This window comes from Macaca thibetana, chromosome 9, assembly GCF_024542745.1.
Source record: "Macaca thibetana thibetana isolate TM-01 chromosome 9, ASM2454274v1, whole genome shotgun sequence".
NCBI lineage: Eukaryota > Metazoa > Chordata > Mammalia > Primates > Cercopithecidae > Macaca > Macaca thibetana.
The window spans coordinates 34,556,449-34,576,949 of NC_065586.1; the positions used below are offsets into that span (position 1 = coordinate 34,556,449).

The 20,501-nt window shown below is 44.8% G+C and overlaps 2 protein-coding genes across 24 annotated transcripts in view; one reads left to right on the forward strand and one right to left on the reverse strand.

Moving 5' to 3' along the window:
- The window catches only part of PARD3 (par-3 family cell polarity regulator), a 717,622-nt gene that overhangs the window by 692,402 nt on the left and 4,719 nt on the right, over window positions 1-20,501 (reverse strand). Inside the window, exon 1 of one of the 23 annotated variants that reach the window (XM_050804757.1) lies at window positions 1,268-8,766. The exons of the other annotated variants lie outside the window; for them this stretch is intronic. Coding sequence (XP_050660714.1) covers window positions 1,268-1,333 — 66 coding nt within the window. The 5' untranslated portion in view covers window positions 1,334-8,766. Of the gene's footprint in view, window positions 1-1,267; window positions 8,767-20,501 lie in introns of those variants that run through there. 23 annotated transcript variants of the gene reach the window in all.
- Window positions 1-20,501, forward strand: part of CCNY (cyclin Y) — an 876,528-nt gene that overhangs the window by 86,324 nt on the left and 769,703 nt on the right. The gene's annotated exons all lie outside the window — the stretch shown is intronic.

Genomic DNA, 20,501 nt, shown 5'->3' on the forward strand with positions numbered 1-20,501 from the left:
AAAGCTTTGAGCTGGGATAAAACTTGTCATACTCTGGGTTAATTATTGATGAATCTGGAAATTGCCCCATTTATTAAAGACTTATGTGCTTTCGAAGGTGGAAGTGTGGTGAGCAAGCAGTTTCTAGACTGTAATGAGATTACTTACGGTGTTCTCAAAGGACAAAATCCAATAAAATAAATTGTAGAGTGTATTTGTTTAAATAAAACACGCTCACACATTGTCTTCTACTTCTTCTGCTGGTACTAATTTACCAATCAGTCTGATCCCCAGGGAGGCATGCACAGTAATGACGCTGATGCAGAAACAAGAGGAAGAAATACACTAAAATTATTTCACTGGGAACAGCACTGAGCAGCCACGGCAGAGTAACTAAAAGTGACAGAGAATGGAATCTTAGCAACTCTGCTTTCCCTATGATAAGGCTAGCAAGCCGGGACTGAAATCCTCCTATCCTTGGGATGCTTCTGTTAGGGCCAGAACTGCTGAAAAACCAGCATTCATGCAATGCAGAGGCTGCAAGCAAATGAGAAGCTGAAGTACCAGGAAAGAGGAAAAAAAGAATGAGTATTCCCTTTAAAACAAAGCAAAAAAGAAATAAATAAGTTAGGGCTGAGTTGATAAAAAAATTCAAAAGATGAAAAGTTTTATTGTAAGATTTGTGTAAATATTCCAGCAAATGTATCCTAATGTAAGTAGGGATTTTTCCTTAAGATTTACTAAGCCATACAAAAACGGACTGCATTTCTTTAATCTGTGAAGTTACATAAAAAAATCATTTAGCGCTTGAAAGAAACCAGAAAAATGGCCTGTGACCCAAAAATAAATTCTAAGCCTTTCCTGGAAATTCCAAGAGTCAGTCATGGTCATCCCTTCCATCCCAGCCTCGTACACGCATGCACGGCGATGCACACACATGACACGCGCATGGGCGCACACACAGACACACATACTGATCATTTGAGAGTATTAAAAAATACAAAATAACTCACTTGGAAGAAAAGACATGGGCAGCCCAACTGTATTCTCAACTGCTTAATCCCCTATTCAGTTAGACAACAGGAAATATGACTGTTTCCAGTAAGAGCATTCAAAACCTGGCTAGAAGTAAACTACCACTGTGTAACATTCTACACTGCCCTGAGAGAGAGGCACTGACGCCTGCACCCGTCACCAACGAGCAGCAGCTCCATAGGAAGCCAGCAGCCAACGCAAGCAACCCTGACAGTCCCAGGCAGAAGCCGCTGGCCTGAGTCTCATCACCTACCTCCCTCTTGATGCTCCACCACGCTGCTGGCAGCCACAAAACCAAGGCTCCAAAGCTCCCCAGCATCCCACTGTGGGCAGCATCATCACCAAGCCCGGGACCAGGCTGGGGTCTCCTCCCCAGGAAGCCAGCTAGAAGCCAACACTGAGCCCTGGATAAAGAGGACGAGCTCCTGAGCTCCTCCAAAGCATGGCTTCAGCCCTCACGTGAAGAGACAAGATGCGAGGACACGTGGCAAAGAAGGACAGTGAAAGAGCCGGGTCCCCACAGCCTCAAACCGTCAGAGCCAGGCATGGTGGTGAGCACCTGGAGTCCCAGTGCCTTGGGAGGCCCAGCCGTGACACTTGCCTGAGGCCAGGGGTTCAAAACCCCATCTCTAGAAAAAAAAAATTAAAAAATTAGTCACTGTAGTCCTAGCACTTCGAGTGGCATAAGTAGGAGGACCACTGGAGCCCAGGAGGTCGAGGCTACAGTGAGTTGTGATGGCACCACTGCACCCTAGCTAGGGAGACAGAGCCAGACCCTGCCTCCTTTAAAAAAAAGAAAAAAAAAAAAAATCAGGTAACTGCCGGAGACCCTTCCCAGGGAACCAAAATTGTGGCTGTCACCTCCTCTGACACAAGGGTCTACAAACTGAATTTTCTGTTACACACGGACTTCCCTCTCTGCTTCCTGCTTTTTCAACCCCACTCCAACCTCTCCTGAGTCTCCCTCGGCCACCTCCCAGGATGCATCACGTGCTTGCCTCGTGACGTGCGCCCACATGCTTGCCCAGACATGTGCCTCATTCCTCCTCACGATGTGCACCCACGTGCTTGCCTTGGACCTGCACACCACTAGCTCGCCTGGGACGTGCACCCACGTGCTCTTTGCAGAGCTCTCTGGCTCCGCCCAGCGCTGGTTGAGAGAAGACCTGTGGAGACAGAATAGAGTCTACAGGCTCTTCCCTGTAGAAAGAAAGGTACAAGGTCTGGCTATGTTGCCCAGGCAGGTCTCACACTCCTGGCCTCAAGCCACGTGCCTGCCTCAGCCTCCCAAGGCACTGGGACTGCAGGCACAGACACCACGCCCAGCACCAGCTCCCTGTTTTTCCTTACTATAGCAGCACCCATTCTCCCATTATCAACACGTCACAAACTACTCAGCAGAGTACAGCAAATGCTAAAATATACCTCAATGTTCACTTATGTTTAATTATAAAAGATCAAAAACACTCAGCGCCACAAAGCCAGGAGTATTTCTTAATAACAGCATTAGTCGTGGCTGCCCTGCAGTTCTCAAGTACACTGTTTTCCCAAAAGGATGCATGTCCCCCAGTTCTGTCTACCTAGGAACAAGTCGCCACCCCCTGGAGCTGCACCTGCACCCAGGAACTCTACAGTGACCTGTGCGGAAGCAAATTCGGCAGGAGGAAGCAGAGGACTCCAGGCACTGTTCATGCCTACAGGCTGCTGGGTGAACACCCTCCCCAAAGAAAGAGACTGCAGAAATCCTCCTTGATGGTATCAGCTCAGTCTCTCTTAAATGTTCATCCACTTTTAATTATTTACAACTAATAAAACATGTAATAACACAGTCAAAATTATCGGGGTAACTTACTTTCAAAAAGCACATGTTTGTACAGTGATTATTTATATACCTTGAACTCGACATAATCTACTTTTGCATCTCCCTGGGTTGTGGGTGGAGAATCTGTGAAGGCACAGCCTGGGCAGTGCCTGGGGCTGCAGCAGGGACTGCAGGCATGGGCTCCAACAGTGGCACTCGGTATGGCACTGAGAAGCCCAGGGTGGCGCAGACAGGCTTGAGCCCACCTGGGGAGCTGGGGGGCCATCCCAGAGGCCACAAGGAGCTTTCTGAACAAAAAGCACAGCTCTGGCAGCAGTGCAGATGAAAAAATGGGAGAGCCAAGAGGAGAGGGAAAAGGAGGGACAGAGTATCCCAGGCCAGAGACAACACACAAACACAAGGGAGCTGGAGGGTGGTAGGACTCCAGGACAGCAGTCAAGTTGTGCCATGATCAGGGAGAGGGAAGGAAGGGGTCGTGGCAGTGGATAAAGGGAAAATGACAGTCTGAGGTCAGTTTTCAGGCTGATAAATTTGAATTCTACTTAGAAAACCACACAGAACCCACGGAGTTCTCTGTACTAGTCAGGGATGTAAAAGCCATCCTTAGAAAGTTTACTCTGGGGAGGCCGGGCACGGTGCCTCATGCCTGTAATCCCAGCACTTTGGGAGACCAAGGCAGTCAGATCACCTGAGGTCAGGAGTTTGAGACCAGCCTGATCAACAAGGAGAAACTCCGTCTCTACTAAAAATGCAAAATTAGCTGGGCTTGGTGGCATACGCCTGTAATCCCAGCTACTTGGGAGGCTGAGGCAGGAGAATCACTTGAACCTGGGAGATGGAGGTTGCAGTGAGCCAAGATTACGCCATTGCACTCCAGCCTGGGCAACAAGAGCGAAACTCCATCTCAAAAAAAATAGAAAAAAATTTACTCTGGGGAAACGTGAAGGGTGGATCATTTGGATCATTTCACGTAAGACTGCAATATTCATGAACCAGGAGATAATCCATAACAAATGGTAGCTGAAAAACTGTTTAATCCCAAAGCCTGATACCATCAATTAGATGTAAAGTACCTCATTTTAAGCTAGACGGAATGAATTTAGGTAATACCACATTTACAGTGGACTTGCATCTTATTCAAAGGATAAGCTCTAAAGAGCAGAGGTAAGCAAACTCAACATATGGTTGAATTATACTTGAAAACTCCATTTAATTTCCCGTAAGAACAAAGAGATGCTCCCACAACCAGCGGGGTGGCTGATTCACAGAAGTTCTGTCAGTAAACAGATCACTACAAGAACTGCCCTCTGAATGCTGTTTGTTAGTAGAATGATGAAATTACTGCATTCCCACCTCTGCGTATGAACTTGGGGGTACTATGGCTTATGGACTTCACAGTATATTCCCATAAAGAAATGAGTGGAACCACCACTTTGAACCTCTTAGAAGATGTCACATAAACCTAAGATGTTATTATCATTATCTCTTTCTACCACATAGCCTAGGAAAAATGTTAGATCTTTGGGCTCAAGAACTATGAACACAAACTACTTCTTAAGTGTGTCAGCTTCAAAAGTTCAGGACATACATTTTATTGCCCTTGCCCAGATCAAGAAAAAGATGACTTTGAAACATGACACATAACTAAAAAAAAATGTTTGATGTTACATGTAATACACACGCATATGCACACACACATATCTACGGCAGAATAAAGATGACCACAAGGCCTTGGACACTCCTCACACTGACAAGTGGAGTCTGCGTGCCCTGCCCTGAATCTAGGCAGGCTTATTGACTAATTTGGCAAATAGAATACAGGGACAATAAAGTTGTGCTGTCTTCCAGGTCTAAAACTTGAAAGAGTGACAGCTGCTTCTTCCTGACTCTTGGGGCACTGTCTAGGAGCCCTGAGCCACAGTACAAGAAGTCCAACCATCCGGAGGCCTCTATGCTGGAGACACCACATGCAGGTGCTCCAGTCAACAAGTCCCAGCTGAGGGTTGCATACCCTGGAGGACACTGGCTGTAGGACTGACTATGGCTTTGGCAAGATTAAAATCATGGCAGGTCCAGAAGGTGATGCCCAATTCCAGTTCACTGGTAGTAAAAAAGTATTTCAGGCTGAGCATGGTAGTTCATGCCTATAATCCCAGCACTTTGAGAGGCCAAGGGAGGAGCCTCACTTAAGCCCAGGAATTCGTGACCAGCCTGGGCAACATAGTATGACCCTGTCTCTACATAAATTTAAAAATTAGCCAGGCATGGTGGCACGCATCTGTAGTCCCTGCTACTCGGGAGGCTGAGAGGTGGGAGAAATCACTTGAGCCCAGCATTTTGAGGCTGTAGTGAGCTGACTGCACCACTGTACTCCAGCCTGAGCAACAAAGCAAGACCCTGTCTCAAAAAATAAATAAGTCGGCCGGGCGCAGTGGCTCAAGCCTGTAATCCTAGCACTTTGGGAGGCCGAGACGGGCGGATCACGAGGTCAGGAGATCGAGACCATCCTGGCTAACACGGTGAAACCCCGTCTCTACTAAAAATACAAAAAATTAGCCGGGCGAGGTGGCGGGCGCCTGTAGTCCCAGCTACACGGGAGGCTGAGGCAGGAGAATGGCGTAAACCCGGGAGGCGGAGCTTGCAGTGAGCTGAGATCCGGCCACTGCACTCCAGCCCGGGCGACAGAGCGAGACTCCGTCTCAACAAAAAAAATAAATAAATAAATAAAAAATAAAAATAAAAATAAAAATAAATAAGTCAACTATCATACTCACACAGGTTGGATGAATTGACATATAGAAACATGGCTTTCATGATCTTACACTTCAAGCTAAGGTCTTTAAAAACTCCAGCTGTGAAAGCAGTATACATGGGTTCTAAACTGCGCCTCATCTGTTAAATTCCCACGCTAATCCAAGTTCCACAGAAAAGCTAATGTCAACTCATCATGTGATAATTCAATTTGTACAATAAACTATGAACCTGAAAACAAAACAAAACAAAAAAGTCCCAGCTGAGCCCAATATTCTAGTTAGTTACCCCCACCAAACACCAGACATATGAATGGAGCCATCTAGGACTTTCCAGGCCAGGTCATCAAAAACACATGCAAGTAACCCCAAGTGGCGCAGAAGAATAACCCAGCTGAGCCCTGCCCAAATTCAAGGCCCACAAAATCATGAGATATAATTAAATCGTTATTTAAGCCATTAAGTTTTGGGTTGGTTATGCAGCAACACCTAAATATAAACTAGTGTTCAAAAAACAGTTTTACTATCAACTTGGGGTTAAGTGCTATTTGAAACTGTTGAATATTATTTTTAAAATTCTTACATGGACATTACTATCAGACACATTATTTAGAGTAATTTCTATCAGGTCTATAAAATTCAGTACTAGTCAGTTCCCACAGTTGCAGTAGATTTGAAGAAAACATTTTAAAATACTATTTCAAAGAGCTGTCCTGAAAGTACCCTTGAAGAAATTATTTCCTGGCCAGATGCAGTGGTTCACGCTTGTAATCCCAGCACTTTGGGAGGCCGAGGCAAGTGGATCATCTGAGATTAGGAGTTCAAGGCCAGCCTGGCCAAAATGGCAAAACCCCATCTCTACTAAAAATACAAAAATTAGCCAGGTGTGGTGACGCATGCCTGTAATCCCAGCTACTCGGGAGGCTGAGGCAGGAGAATCGCTTGAACCCAGGAGATGGAGGTTGCCGCAAGCTGAGATCGTGCCACTGCACTCCAGCCTGGCTAGCAGGGTGAGATTCCATCTCAAAAAAATAAAATAAATAAAATAAAATAATTCCACGGACATACAAATTGTCAGACCCATGGTTAGGTTCATGAGGCAGCACAGCCAGGAGCTTATATTTGCCAACAACAGCCAGGCCACCGGCAATCTGGTATCATCAGGGTACTTGTTCAGTGGGACTGTTCAAGGAGCTGAGTAAGTGGTTGACAAGGTCTTCCTCTGTCACCCAGGCTGGAGTGCAGGGGCACAACCATAACTGACTGCATCCTTGAACTCTTGGGCTCAAGCGATTCTCCCACCTCAGCCTCCCAAGTAGCTGAGACTACAGGTGCATGCCATCCCGCCTGGCTAATTTATGTTTATTCTTTGTAAAAACAGGGTCTCATTATGTTGCCCAGGCTGGTCTCAACTCCTGGCCTCAAGCAATCCTCCCAATTCAGTCTCCCAGTGTGCTGGGATTACAGGAATGAGCCACCACACCTGGCCAAAGTAAAGTATAAACATGTAGAAAAGGAATCCCCTACCTACTCTGTGAAAGTGTGCCAACAGTCTTCTCTAATACTGCTATTCCACGCAACAAAAATGGATGCATATCCACAAACAAGCTTGAAAAACAACTCTTGCAAGAGAAGTATTCTGTCCGCCACTCAGAAGCCCTCATCTCTGCTTTACCCAAAACCAAATACCAGAGTTGACCTGTTTCTTTATATACAAACACCCAGAGGACATAACCTGGCTCATAGGATAACTCATATATTTTACTCAAGCTGGCCTTTCCTTCTCCATCTCATTACAACTCCCCTGTGCTGTCTCTCACTGCCCTTCCTTAACCCATTTCTGTTTAGTAGAAGTGGTTATTGGACTAGACATCATTTAGAGTCAGCAACTAAAACCTAAGGATGACGTTGCATGTGTGTTGTCTGCTGTTTCTACAAATAAAACTCAACAAAATTAACAGGGAGGAGAATTGAATGACTTCACAAGTCAAAAATGAAAACATATGCAGCCTGGGCAACAGCTCAAGACTCGGTCTCAAAAAAGAAAACACACACACAAAGACACAAAGAAAATATACAGACTGGGTATAGTAGCTCACCCCTGTAACCGCAGCGCTATGGGAGGCTGAGGCAAGAGGATTACTTGAGACCAAAAGTTCAAGAACAGACTGGGCAACATAGCAAGAGCCCATCTCTACAAAAAGAAAAAAAAAAAAAAAAAACGCTTAATGAGCTGAGCATGGTAGCATGTACCTGTAGTCCTAGCTACTCAGGAGGCTGAGGCAGGAGGATCACTTAAGCCCAGCAGTTTGAGGCTGCAGTGAGCTACTGATGGCACCACTGTACTCCAACCTGGAGAACACAGCAAGCACAAAACCCTGTCCCATGAAGAAGGAGGAGTAGGAGAAGGAGAAGGAGAAGAAGAAATGAGAAGAAAGGAGGAGGAGAAGAAGAAAGAAAAGAAAAGAAAAAAACACTGGGCACGGTGGCTCACAACTGTAATTCCAGCACTTTGGGAGGCTGAGGCAGGTGGATCACCTGAGGTCAGGAGTCAAGACCACCCTGACCAACACGGTGAAACCCCGTCTCTACTAAAAAAAAGAAAAAATTAACCAGACATGGTGGTGGGTGCCTGTAATCCCAGCTATTCGGGAAATTGAGGCAGGAGAATCACTAGAACCCAGGAGGCAGAGGTTGCAGTGAGCTAAGATGGCATCAATGCACTCCAGACTGGGGAACAGAATGAGACTCCATCTACAAACACACACACACACACACACACACACACACACACACATATACACACACGCTGATCCACTGTCACACCAGTGACCAACCCTTGGGCATGCCGGCTGATCCTCTCAACTTGTGTTTTGGAAATTTCCATGCACAGTCCAAAGGCGAGCAGGGCTGCAAATCACATAAGGCAACAACTCCAAAGGGTCTGGAGGTTGGCCTGGGCCAGGAGTCCTCCACCCTCGCTGCACAGACAACCACCTGAAGAGCTTTACAGAAACACCAATCTCCAACCCTGACCCAGAGACCTCACCCCCTTGGTTTATATGGAGCTTAGGTATCAGCGTTCTAACAGCTTTGTTGCCAAGGTTAAGAGCAGCTGCTCTAGCACCAACTGGGGATGTCACTCAGGCTGAAGTGCAGTGGCGTGATCTCAGCTCACTGCAACCTCCACCTCCCAGGATCAAGCGATTCTCCTGCCTCAGCCTCCCAAGTAGCTGGGACTACAGGCGCCTGCCACCACACCCAGCTAATTTTTGTATTTTTAGTAGAGACGGAGTTTCACCATGTTGGCCAGACTGATCTCGAACTCCTGACCTCAGGTGATCCACCCGCCTCGGCCTCCCAAAGTGCTGGAATTACAAGCGGGAGCCACCATGCCCGGCCTCAATACAGATTCCTATACAGAGATGTGTAGAATGGGCCCCGAGATTGTACATTTCCAGCAAGTTCCCAAGAGATGCCAATGCCACTGGCCCATAGACCATGAGCCTTTTTTACCCTCACCAGCCTGAAGGTGATCCCAAAGGTGTACTTCTTCCCTGAACCCATAAGCCATTCAAGCATATCCAACTCAGGAAAAAATTCTGTTCTTCTCCCGCAGGATCACTTACTCTTTCTTATAGAATTGCAGCATCCTAAAATGCACATCAGTTTGTCATGGTATAGCGATTCACTGTGCAGGCTCTGAAGTTAGAGTCTGCCAAAGGCGGCCAAGCCGGCTGGGTGTGGTAGCTGACACTTGCGATCCCAGCACTTTGGGCAGCCAAAGTGGAAGGGTCACTTGAGCCGAGAAGTTCAAGATCAGCTTGTGCAGAAAGGTAAAACCTCATCTCTACAGAAAAAAGAAATGTTAGTCAAGTGTGGTGGCACATGCCTGTAGTCGCAGCTACTTGTGAAGCTGAGGCAGGAATATCACTTGAGCCCAGAAGTTCAAGACCAGCCTGGGCAATACAGTGAGACTCCAACTCTACAAACAAAAATAAATTAACTAGGCATAGGTGGTACACACCTGTAGTCCCAGCTACTCGGGAAGCTGAGGCAGGAAGAATGCTCGAGCCCAGGAGGTTGAGGCTGCAGTGAGCCATGATCATGCCACTGCACTCCAGTCTGGGTGACAGAGCAAGACCCTCAGTTGTGCAACTTCCCCCCCCCCCAAAAAAAAAAGGTTTCTTATCCTCGCTAGCCCAAGCTTACTCATCTGTAAACTCTGGATTACACCAATATCCAACTCCATGAGATTAATATATACACATAAAGCACTGAGCCTAGCATATAGGGCCTGATACAACATGTGCTATGAGTGCTTACCGTTACTCTTGATAATAATGGTAATACTGGCCAGGCACGGTGGCTCACGCCTGAAAATCCCAGCACTTTGGGAGGCCAAGGCAGGCAAATCACCTGAGGTCAGGAGTTCAAGACCAGCCTGGCCAACATGGTGAAACCCCATCTCTACTAAAAATATAAAAAATTAGCCAGGCGTGGTGGTGGGCACCTGTAATCCCAGCTACTCAGGAGGCTGAGGCAGGAGAATTGCTTGAACCTGGAAGACGGAGGTTGCAGTGAGCCAAGACTGTGCCACTGCACTCCAGCCTGGGTGACAGAGCGAGACTCCATCTCAAAAAAATAAAAAATAATAAAGGTAATACTACCATTTTCTGACACCACTGTCTCCTGAATCTCCTCCTTGCTGTCTGAAACTCCTTCACAATAAGTTAGGACTGAAAAAAAGTGACAGGTTTCACTGTTGTTAAAATGGAACCTTCCCAACAACCTCCCCAACTAATAGGCAGATAAATAATGCCCCTGATAAAAGCACCTCTTATGCAAGAGCTTTCGATCTTGAGTCCTGACCTAGAAAGCTTTCTAACACCAAAAGCAGAGACTGAGCTGAAAATACCATCCCCCGGAATCTATAAAGAAAGCAGCTTCGGCCGGGCGCGGTGGCTCAAGCCTGTAATCCCAGTACTTTGGGAGGCCGAGGCGGGTGGATCACGAAGTCAGGAGATCGAGACCATCCTGGCTAACATGGTGAAACCCCGTCTCTACTAAAAATACAAAAAACTAGCCGGGCGTGGTGGCGGGCGCCTGTAGTCCCAGCTACTCGGAGGCTGAGGCAGGAGAATGGCGTAAACCTGGGAGGCGGAGCTTGCAGTGAGCCGAGATCGCGCCACTGCACCCCAGCCTGGGTGACACAGCGAGACTCCGTCTCAAAAAAAAAAAAAAAAAAAAAAAAAAAGAAAGCAGCTTCACTTCTCATGGGTAAAGAAACAATGCAGGGCCAAAACTCTTCTGCCTCAGACTAAAATTCCCCCCTACTAAAACACACTAAGATCTGTCGAAAATTCTCCCAATTATTTCTCTGCAATTTTGTTATAAAACACTTGAGTATTCTGGAAAGTTTTTGAAAGCACCATTCATCACTTTCATTAGCAAAGCACAAAAACAAAGGGAAAGTGTGAAGGCAAGAGACAGACGCACATAAATACGTTCCAATCTCCCATGCTGCTGGGTCTTTTTCACGTCCTGTAGGAAAGTAAAACTTGGAATCTCAAATGCACTCACGTGAAAAAACGTTTACAAATAAATACAGGAAGGGATCAGAGTCAAAATAAGAGTGCTATGCCACTAGATAAGCTTTATTACTTCAATCACTGCTTAGCGACTTCCCTAAATACATATGGGGATAGGGAAGAAGCATTCCTTTAATTAATGAGATGTTTAAGGTCCTCAAAGATGAAAACAACTTTCAATACTGTGGTATGAAAAAGATGGATGAGAGGAGGTAGTCCTCTTGAATACAAAGCCAGGGTGTTGATAACTGCAAGTCTGACTTCATCGCACTGCCTGCCAAGCCCAGAATGTGAATGAGCCTTCAAGACACCACTCCCTATTTAGTATGATAAATAGGTCAACTCCTGGGTGAAGTCTTCAGGTGATTGGCAGTGGGTACCTTCAGCTGAACTAAAGTATTAAAAGTTGCATCAATCTGTCAACCCTTACAACTACCTACCTAAGCAAAAGATGTTCTGTGTTCCTTTATTGCTGATTTAGCTGCCCAAAATCACCATCTTCAGATGCCCAAAATCACATCTTAAGAAGTGTTATGGGCACATGAATTATAGAGGCCTATATAATAAGGATTAGAGAAGTCACAAAAATGTCAACTTTCCTACTTATTTTATAACACAGATTATCTCTTTGAGCTCCAGGGTATTCTCAGAACTACTACTAGTTAATAAACACTAAAGGCCTTTAAAACATCTCTGTATTTTATTAATACAAACAGTATTTACATTTTATACTTTTATCCTTTCCAAATTTTAAAAGTATTTTTAATGAAAAATGTGTAAGTGATGGCTTTTAACATAAATACAGCAAATAAACTTTATGTAATTTCCTTTGAAGTAGCAGTGTTGCAGCTGCAATTATTTTAGGAAGTAACAAGTAGAAAGTCCCACACCGCTAAGACAGCTAGACAAACACAATTCTCCTTGGCCTGTAAAAGAATCAGCTTAAACTGCTGGGTGATCTTTAGATCTTCATTGTTAGCTAAATGATGCATACATACTAACACTGGAATTTCTAAAGCACTTTTAGAAAAATAAAAAAAGTAGCCCTTTAACAGATAACCTGGAAAAACAACACTTGATATCATAAATAAGAATCAAGCTGATTTTGTGAAATAGCCATTATAATTTTGCCTAATCTATGTTTGAAACTAGAAGAGAAAGAAAAAGATCTAATACTGACAGAATCTATTACATGACAGGGGCATTGTCTACAGTGAATCACTTAATCTCCATGACACCCTACAAAGATGACAATCCCAAATTACAGATAGGAAAACAGACTTACAGACCTTGTATTATGTGTCAAAGTTTTGGTCTGGGGGGCCCAAACCAAAACCTGGAAAAGCTCTTCCATTATGGACATATTTGGAGCATCCAAATCAATGTCACTGGGATTTTATTTCTTAAATTGCAGAAGGAGGCTTCCTTGGTGACTTTTTTTTAAAGGGAGATAGTTTTGCCACATGATTTCCCACATGTAGTGAAGTTCTAATGAGGACGACATAAAACAATTTAGAAAAACTTATTCTAGTGAGCCTTAATCACTGGCAAACACTCCTGGTAAAAACAAAGGGACAGTACAGCTAACAAGTAGTCCACCTGGCCTCCCTACAATACCTTTTCACGTTCTCTCTTTGAACCCAGACAACGACCCCGTAAGGCAGGTGGTATTAAAAGGCAGGACTCCTGACCAAGCACGGTGACTCTGGCCTGCAATCCCAGTACTTTGGGAAGCCGAGGCGGGTGGATCACTTGAGGTCAGGAGTTTGAGACCAGTCTGGCCAACAAGGTGAAAACCCATCTCTACTAAAAATGCAAAAAAAAAAAGAAAAGAAAAGAAATTAGCTGGGTGTGGTGGTGCATGCCTGTAATCCCAGCTATTTGGGAGGCTGAAATGAGAGAATCAGTTGAACCCAGGAGGTGGAGGTTGCAGTGAGCCGAGATCACCCCACTGCTCTCCAGCCTGGGCAACAGAGTGAGACTCGGTCTCAAAAAAAAAAAAAAATAGAAGGCAGGAATCCCGTGCTGACAAAGGTACTGCTCTTAACTCTCCATAAATGTCTGGGAGAGATTCCTTTTCAGAATCCTGATCCATGGTGTGTCGCTCTGATGTTTTGGCCTCCTAGAAGCAAAATACCCACCACCGAACTTTCCACTTTCAGCTAATGGTATTTTTGCAAACACCTGTGTGAGTCATAAAATGTAGAAGATAAAACTGACCCCCCCATGGAAAGTTCAGGAGTTGGCCAGGCACAGTGGCTCACGCCTGTCATCTCAGCACTTTGGGAGGCCGAGGCGGGCAGATCACGTTAGGTCAGGAGTTCAAGACTCCATCAAGACCAGCCTGGCGAACATGGTGAAACCCCATCTCTACAAAAAATACAAAAATTTAGCCAGGCGGGGTGGCAGAAACCTGTAAGCCCAGCTACTTGGGCGGCTGATGTTGTAGAATTGCTTGAACCCAGGAGGCAGAGCTTGCAGTCAGCCAAGATCACGCCACTGTACTCCAGCCTGGGTGACAGAGTGAGACTCCATCTCAGAAAAACAAAAAATAAAAATAAAAAATAAGAATAAAGTTCAGGAGTTTATTAGTATTGCAAGTTTCCCTGGAAAAAATATTCCCGATAGGAAGTGTCTTCATAATTTAAAATATACTTATTTCATATTCCTCAACAGTACAACTGCTAAAATGCCACCACCTTCCAGATGCAGTAAAAAATAGTTATCAATCCAAATGATGCACTTAGAGATCTACTTGATCTGTTTTTGTTTTTTGTTTGTTTGTTTGTTTTTGTTTTTGTTTTTCTTTTTTGAGACGGAGTCTCGCTCTGTCGCCCAGGCTGGAGTGCAGTGGCCGGATCTCAGCTCCCTGCAAGCTCCGCCTCCCGGGTTTACGCCATTCTCCGGCCTCAGCCTCCCGAGTAGCTGAGACTACAGGCGCCCGCCACCTCGCCCGGCTAGTTTTTTTTGTATTTCTTAGTAGAGACGGGGTTTCATCGTGTTAGCCAGGATGGTCTCGATCTCCTGACCTCGTGATCCACCCGTCTCGGCCTCCCAAAGTGCTGGGATTACAGGCTTGAGCCACCGCGCCCGGCCCTGTTTTTTTGAGATGGAGTCTTGCTCGATCGCGGAGGCTGGAGTGCAGTGGCACAATCTCAGCTCACTGCAACCTCTGCCTCCCGGGTTCAAGCGATTCTCACTACTCAGATTCCCAAGTTGCTGGCATTACAGGCGCCTGCCATCACACTCAGCTAAATGTTTTTGTATTTTTTAGTAGAGACGGGGTTTCGCCATGTTGGACAGGCTGGTCTTGAACTCCTGGTCTCAAGTGATCTGCCCGCCGTGGCCTCCCAAAGTGCTGGGAGTACAAGCACGGGCCACTGCACCCGGCCAAGATCAACCTGATTTGTCTAGAAGATTTTTTTTCCAGATCTCTAACAAAATGGTAAAGGTACCAAACCCTGTGTTCAACAATAATGAATTTAGTGATTAGTTATATGCTGTGTGTACTCCTCCTTCTGCAGGTACTGCTGTCTGTAATAAAAGAAATTCAAGTTTAGAGTATAACCCTGCTGGGCAGGAATCTGGCTAACCATTATTCACATACGGCTTTGCACACCGGGTTTCAGCATTATAAATGACACATTTTAAATGCATTTGTGGTATAAGAAAATACGTTCCCTGGAAAAATTGTTTTCTTTTTTCCTTTGTCCCTCAGACTTCTAAAGAGTTTATTTTTTAATTTTGGACTTAACATTGGACTTAGAGAAGAAAATTAAAACACAGACATAAAAACTTTTTTCCAATTTGTATTGTCTATGTAAAAGAAATTGAACAAAAAAACCTAGTCTCATATATACCACCTACACAAAAACAACACTCCTTTCTTTGTGTGTTTTTAATATTAATACACATATTTTGATTGGTTAGCAATTTTAGGTTTTTGAGACATATATCAAGTTGTTTTCTTACGTGTTGAAGAAGGAAACACTGATTTTTAGTGTAGTCTATCTCAAAGAGGCTTTTTCAAACATATAAACACTATAATATAGATTAGTTTTCTAATCAAAAAGGGAAAGGCCAGGCGCGGTAGCTCACACCTGTAATCCCAGCACTTTTCGAGGCCGAGGCAGGCGGATCATGAGGTCAGGAGTTTCAGACCAGCCTGGCCAACATGGTGAAACCCCATCTCTACTAAAAATACAAAAAATCAGCCAGGTGTGTTGGCAGGTGCCTGTAAACCCAGCTACTCAAGAGGCTGAGACATGAGAATCGCTTGAATCCAGGAGGCAAAGGTTGCACTGAGCCGAGACTGTGCTACTGTACTCCAACCTGGGCAACAGAGAGACTCCATCTCAAAAAAAAGAAGGGAAAAGCCAGACACTAGAAAAATATACATCTTAGTTCCAAAAACTTAAATCTTACAGTGTCTGAATAGTTAAAAACACCAAGATTGGGAAAATGTTAACTTGACTGTCATCTCTAAAATGACTTAAATTTATGCCACCATAAAACATCAACCTCAGAAATACACACGTATGTGCATATATATGTATATTGTACAGTTCATATCATGAAATATCATACCTCTATAATTCACAAGGGGAATTGTCTTAGTCACTTCTGAGCATGATGTGATTTACATTAAAAGATACTTATCTTGAGACAATAAGAAATTCTGAAAGACACCCTAGACAAAAATTTTTTTTTTTTCTGTTAGAGACAGAGTCTCGCTGTGTCACCCAAGCTGGAGTGCAGTGACACCATCATAGTTCACTGCAATCTTAAACTCCTGAGCTCAAGCAATCCTCCCACATCAGCCTCCTGAGCAACTGGGACTAAAGATGCACACAACCATACCTGGATAATTTTTTGTTGTTGTTGTTGTTGAGACAAATCTCCCCATCGCCCAGGCTGGAGTGCAGTGTCATGATCTCGGCTCACTACAACCTCTGCCTCACAGGTTCAAGTGATTCTCTTGCCTCAGCCTCCCGAGTAGCTGTGATTATAGACGTGCTCCGCCATGCCCAGCTATTTTTTGTACTCTTAGGAGAGATGGGGTTTCACCACTTTGCCCAGGCTGGTCTCAAACTCCTGACCTTGTGATCCGCCCACCTCAGCCTCCCAAAGTGCTGGGTTTACAGGCGTGAGCCACCACACCTGGCCTATGCCTGGCTAATTTTTTAAAAAAGAGACGTGGTCTCACTATGTAGCACAGGCTGGGTCTTGAACTCCTGGCCTCAAGCAATCCTCTCACCTCAGCTTCCCAAAGCACTGGGATTACAGGCATGAGCCTTCTCACCCAGCCGTCCCTAGGCAAAATTTACCCTAACTCTCAAAAGCATCCATTTGACCTGGAGAGCAAGCCCCGTCAAAGTTGGGGGCGTGGGGTATAGGCAAAATATTCTCACAGCATGGGTGGGAGGAGTAAGAGGTCCTGGACCCTGTATAACCCTCTGAAAAGCTACTGCACATCACCTATGGTGCTATGAGCACCAACACTAACCATGCAGAGCAGGAGTGCCTGCACAGCTCAGGGAACTGGCAGTGGGAGTCCAGCCCCGCATCTCTGAATATAAGAACATGGGGACACAGAGGCCCACAGAGCTTGTAAGATTTGCCAAAGCTCAAAACTTCTGGGAGCCAAAGCCAAATGCTGGAAAGGCTGATCCATTACGTGCATACTTGGGGCATTCTCAACCTCCACTGCACAAAGGTGCTGGCGAGCTGGGCAGAACGGAGTCTCTGGCTGAAGAACAATTGGTGAAGCCCTTAGAGGGGTAAGGGTTAGCACAGAGAGACCAGGGGACCTGAAGGCTCAGCAGCCAGGGGCTTACCAGACAGTAAACAGGACACACTGCACAGGTCTGAGAAAGCAGGGATTCCACACTGTATGGAAAACTCCTAAAAACAGCCAGTTTTCATTTGAAGTGTTTTGAGCATCTCTGATACACATATATATGTCATTTTATGAAATGCTCAGAACTATAAAATACCTAAAAATGGAGCATTGTTCATAGTGGCTTATAGAGCCTATTTTTCTAACATCTTTATTGACATATAATCACATAACCAAAAAATCCATCCATTGAAAGTATACACTTGAATAGAATTGTGCAATCATCACCATGATCTTAGAATATTTTCATCATCCCAAAAAGAAACCTCATACCCATTCACAGTCTTCATTACCCCAAACTCCCAGTCCTAGTGAGACACCACTCTGCTGTCTCTACAGAGCTACCCACTCTGGTCATTTTATAGGAACAGAATTATACAATATGCGGGCTTGCTGCTATGAACACTGATGTACAGTTTTTGTATAGACACACATTTTCATTTCTCTTGTGTGTTTGTGTGTGTGTATATATATTAAGAGTATATATAAAATATATACAGAATAGAGTACAGAGAGTACACACAAAATACACTCTGTTTAAGTGAAAAATAAATAAATCATTGATATTTAAAGTCACTTGGATGTGGAGCTTGAAATCTTATTTGCAGGGACCAATATGAGTTGATGGAGAAGAAAAGGAATACACAAAAGTAATATTTAAATGGCAAAATCCATGGAAAGATAGCAGGCCAGATGCAAGAAGGCACAGACCTATACAGGAAAGTTATTTTAATTTATTTATTAAAATTTTTACTTGTTTACTAAATAAGTTAAAACAAAGTTATTTTTACTTATTTGCTAAAATTTGGGCCAGGCATGGTGGCTCATGCCTGTAATCCCGGCACTCTAGGGGACCAAGGCAGGTGGATAGCTTAAGCTTAGGTGTTTGAGATCAGCCTAGCCAACATGGCAAGATGCCATCTCTACAAAAACTACAAAAATTAGCCAGGCATGGTGGCACACAACTGTAGTCCCAGCTACTTGGGGGGCTAAAGCAGGAGGATCATTTGAGCCTGGGAGGTAGAGGCTGCAGTGAGCAGAGATCACGCCACTTCACTCCAGCATGGGTGACAAAGTAAGACCCAGAAGGAGAGGGTTGGGGAGGGGAGGAGAGGGGAGGGGAGGGGAGGGGAGGGGAGGGGAGGGGAGGGGAGGGGAGAAGGAAGGAAGGAAGGAAGGAAGGAAGGAAGGAAGGAAGGAAGGAAGGAAGGAAGGAAGGAAGGAAGGAAGGAAGGAACTTTTAAATAATGACTAAAAGACAAAATCAGTCACCTTTCTACTTTATCCACTGAACTCAGCACTTATTTTGATAAAGATTTGCTTTTGTACAGAAAAGGTACCCAAAACAGGTAAAACTGTATGCATTTACTGATGTCCAGCTCTACTGCCATTGACTTTGGTCCCAGCCAGGAATGCTGAGCGGGCGGCCAAGCAGGATGAAAGCATGCTGTGTGGGCTTAGCATGCCATCTCCCCCTGATGGAAAATTACCTATAGAAAGCACCTTCTGGCCCAATCTTACATGTTTATTTCTATCCTTGAAACAAGTACAGAGGGTTCTAATCATCTATGGAGAGCTCAACATCACCAACTTGCACCCAACTCTGTGGGGAGGTAGAACCTCCCAGGACAGATGGAGGATCGGTCTGTGGGTTTGCATCTAAGTGAGACTTTAAATACTCCCTCCACAACCAATTCATCCATGTCTACCATAAGCCAAGAAGCGCTTCACATCCGCCAGATTCTCTCTGAGAATCTCAGATCCTAAACATTCCTACTTAGTCCTGGCACTCAGCCAAGCATCTCAACTGACGGAATCAGAGGCGCCAGACCAAGCATAGGTGTGTTCCAGGGCCAGATTCTCACACAGCCCTGGCCACCTGCCTTGAACCTCGCCCAGTGCGAACCCCAGGAGGGTCCTCTGCTTGATCTGAAAAACAAACTGAACTCCCTCAAGACAGCTGATACAAAAGAATAACTTCTAGATACTCCAAACCTCACTAAATCTTAGTTTCCATTACAAGCTGTTTGTGCAGTATGTTAAACACACCAAACCTTAAAGTCCTTTAAATTCCCAAGTGCTGATGATAGTCCTCTCAGCGGAAGTGTATTTTTTGTGTGAGACCAGTTTAACATGTTGATTCTCAACTTTGTATTTACTCAACATTCTGGCTGCAATGTGACAGACATGGGCTATTCACTAAGACTGAAGCTCAGCGACCCGCTTCAAGCATTTCACCGGGAGGGAGGAGGGGCACACGGATACACTTGAAAACCACACAGCACAGCCCAAGCATCTGAGTCGGTGTAGAAGCTACACCCAGGACGTCCCCAGGAGAGGCAGCAGGCAGGGAGAAAGATCCTCTAGCAGCTTGGGACAGACAGACAGCCTCCCAGAGATGGCTGGCATGGGCTGAGACTCACGAATGAGTGCAAGGAGGGAGCAAACGTTCCAGGCAGAAGAAAGAGAAAATGCCAGAACAGAGGCAGCGAAGTGTCTGTGAGTCCCGGGGGTGGAGCGGCTGCAGAGGGAGTGGCTGGGAGGCAAAAGGGGTCCCTACAGGGACAGGCTGTGCTCAGAAGGCAGGACTTGGAGAACGCGGGACAAAGGCGCTTCAGCACCAGAGGACAATGTGACTTGAATTCTAGAAAGATCAGCCTTTCAAAAATGTTTAGTTTCTTTTTCCTTTTTGAGAAGGCAGAAAATGTTAAAAATAATAATAAAGCTGCTTTCATTTCACTATTTTTATGCTCGCCTCTATTTTCTTTCAATCTCTGCAACAGTACAACTATTTTCCTAAAAGTTTCAATACGCTTGTAAATGAATAACATGCAGTCATACGTATTTTCACAGAAAAATTCCATACCAACCACAAGATTTTTCATAAAAACCATGACTGTCATTATGTTACTAATCAACAGTCTCCCGCCATTAAAAAAGCACATTTTCAAAAGTTTCTGTCCATGGACTCAACTTTTTAAAAAACACAGGTCAAGCATCCCTAATTGAAAAATCCAAAATCCAAATACTCTAAAATCTGAAACTTTTTGAGCACCCACATGATGCCACAACTGGAAAATTCCACATATAAGTACTTAACACAGACTTCTTTTCGAGCACAGAAAGACTGCATAAAATTACCTTCAGGCTATGTGTATAAAGATACATAGGAAACATACATAAATTCTAACAATACATTAGACTTGGGTTCCATCTTCAACCTATCTCATTAGATATACAAAAATATCCCAAAGTCCAGAAAAATCCAAAACACTTCTGTGGTCCCAAGTATTTTGGATAAGGGATGCTCAACCTGTAATAACAACAGGTTGCCATTAAATCACTCTAAAGTGATGTGCTTGGGGACAGAAGCCAGAGGCCCCAATAATCAACCTGTAATCAAGCCAACACCCACAGCTTTTACT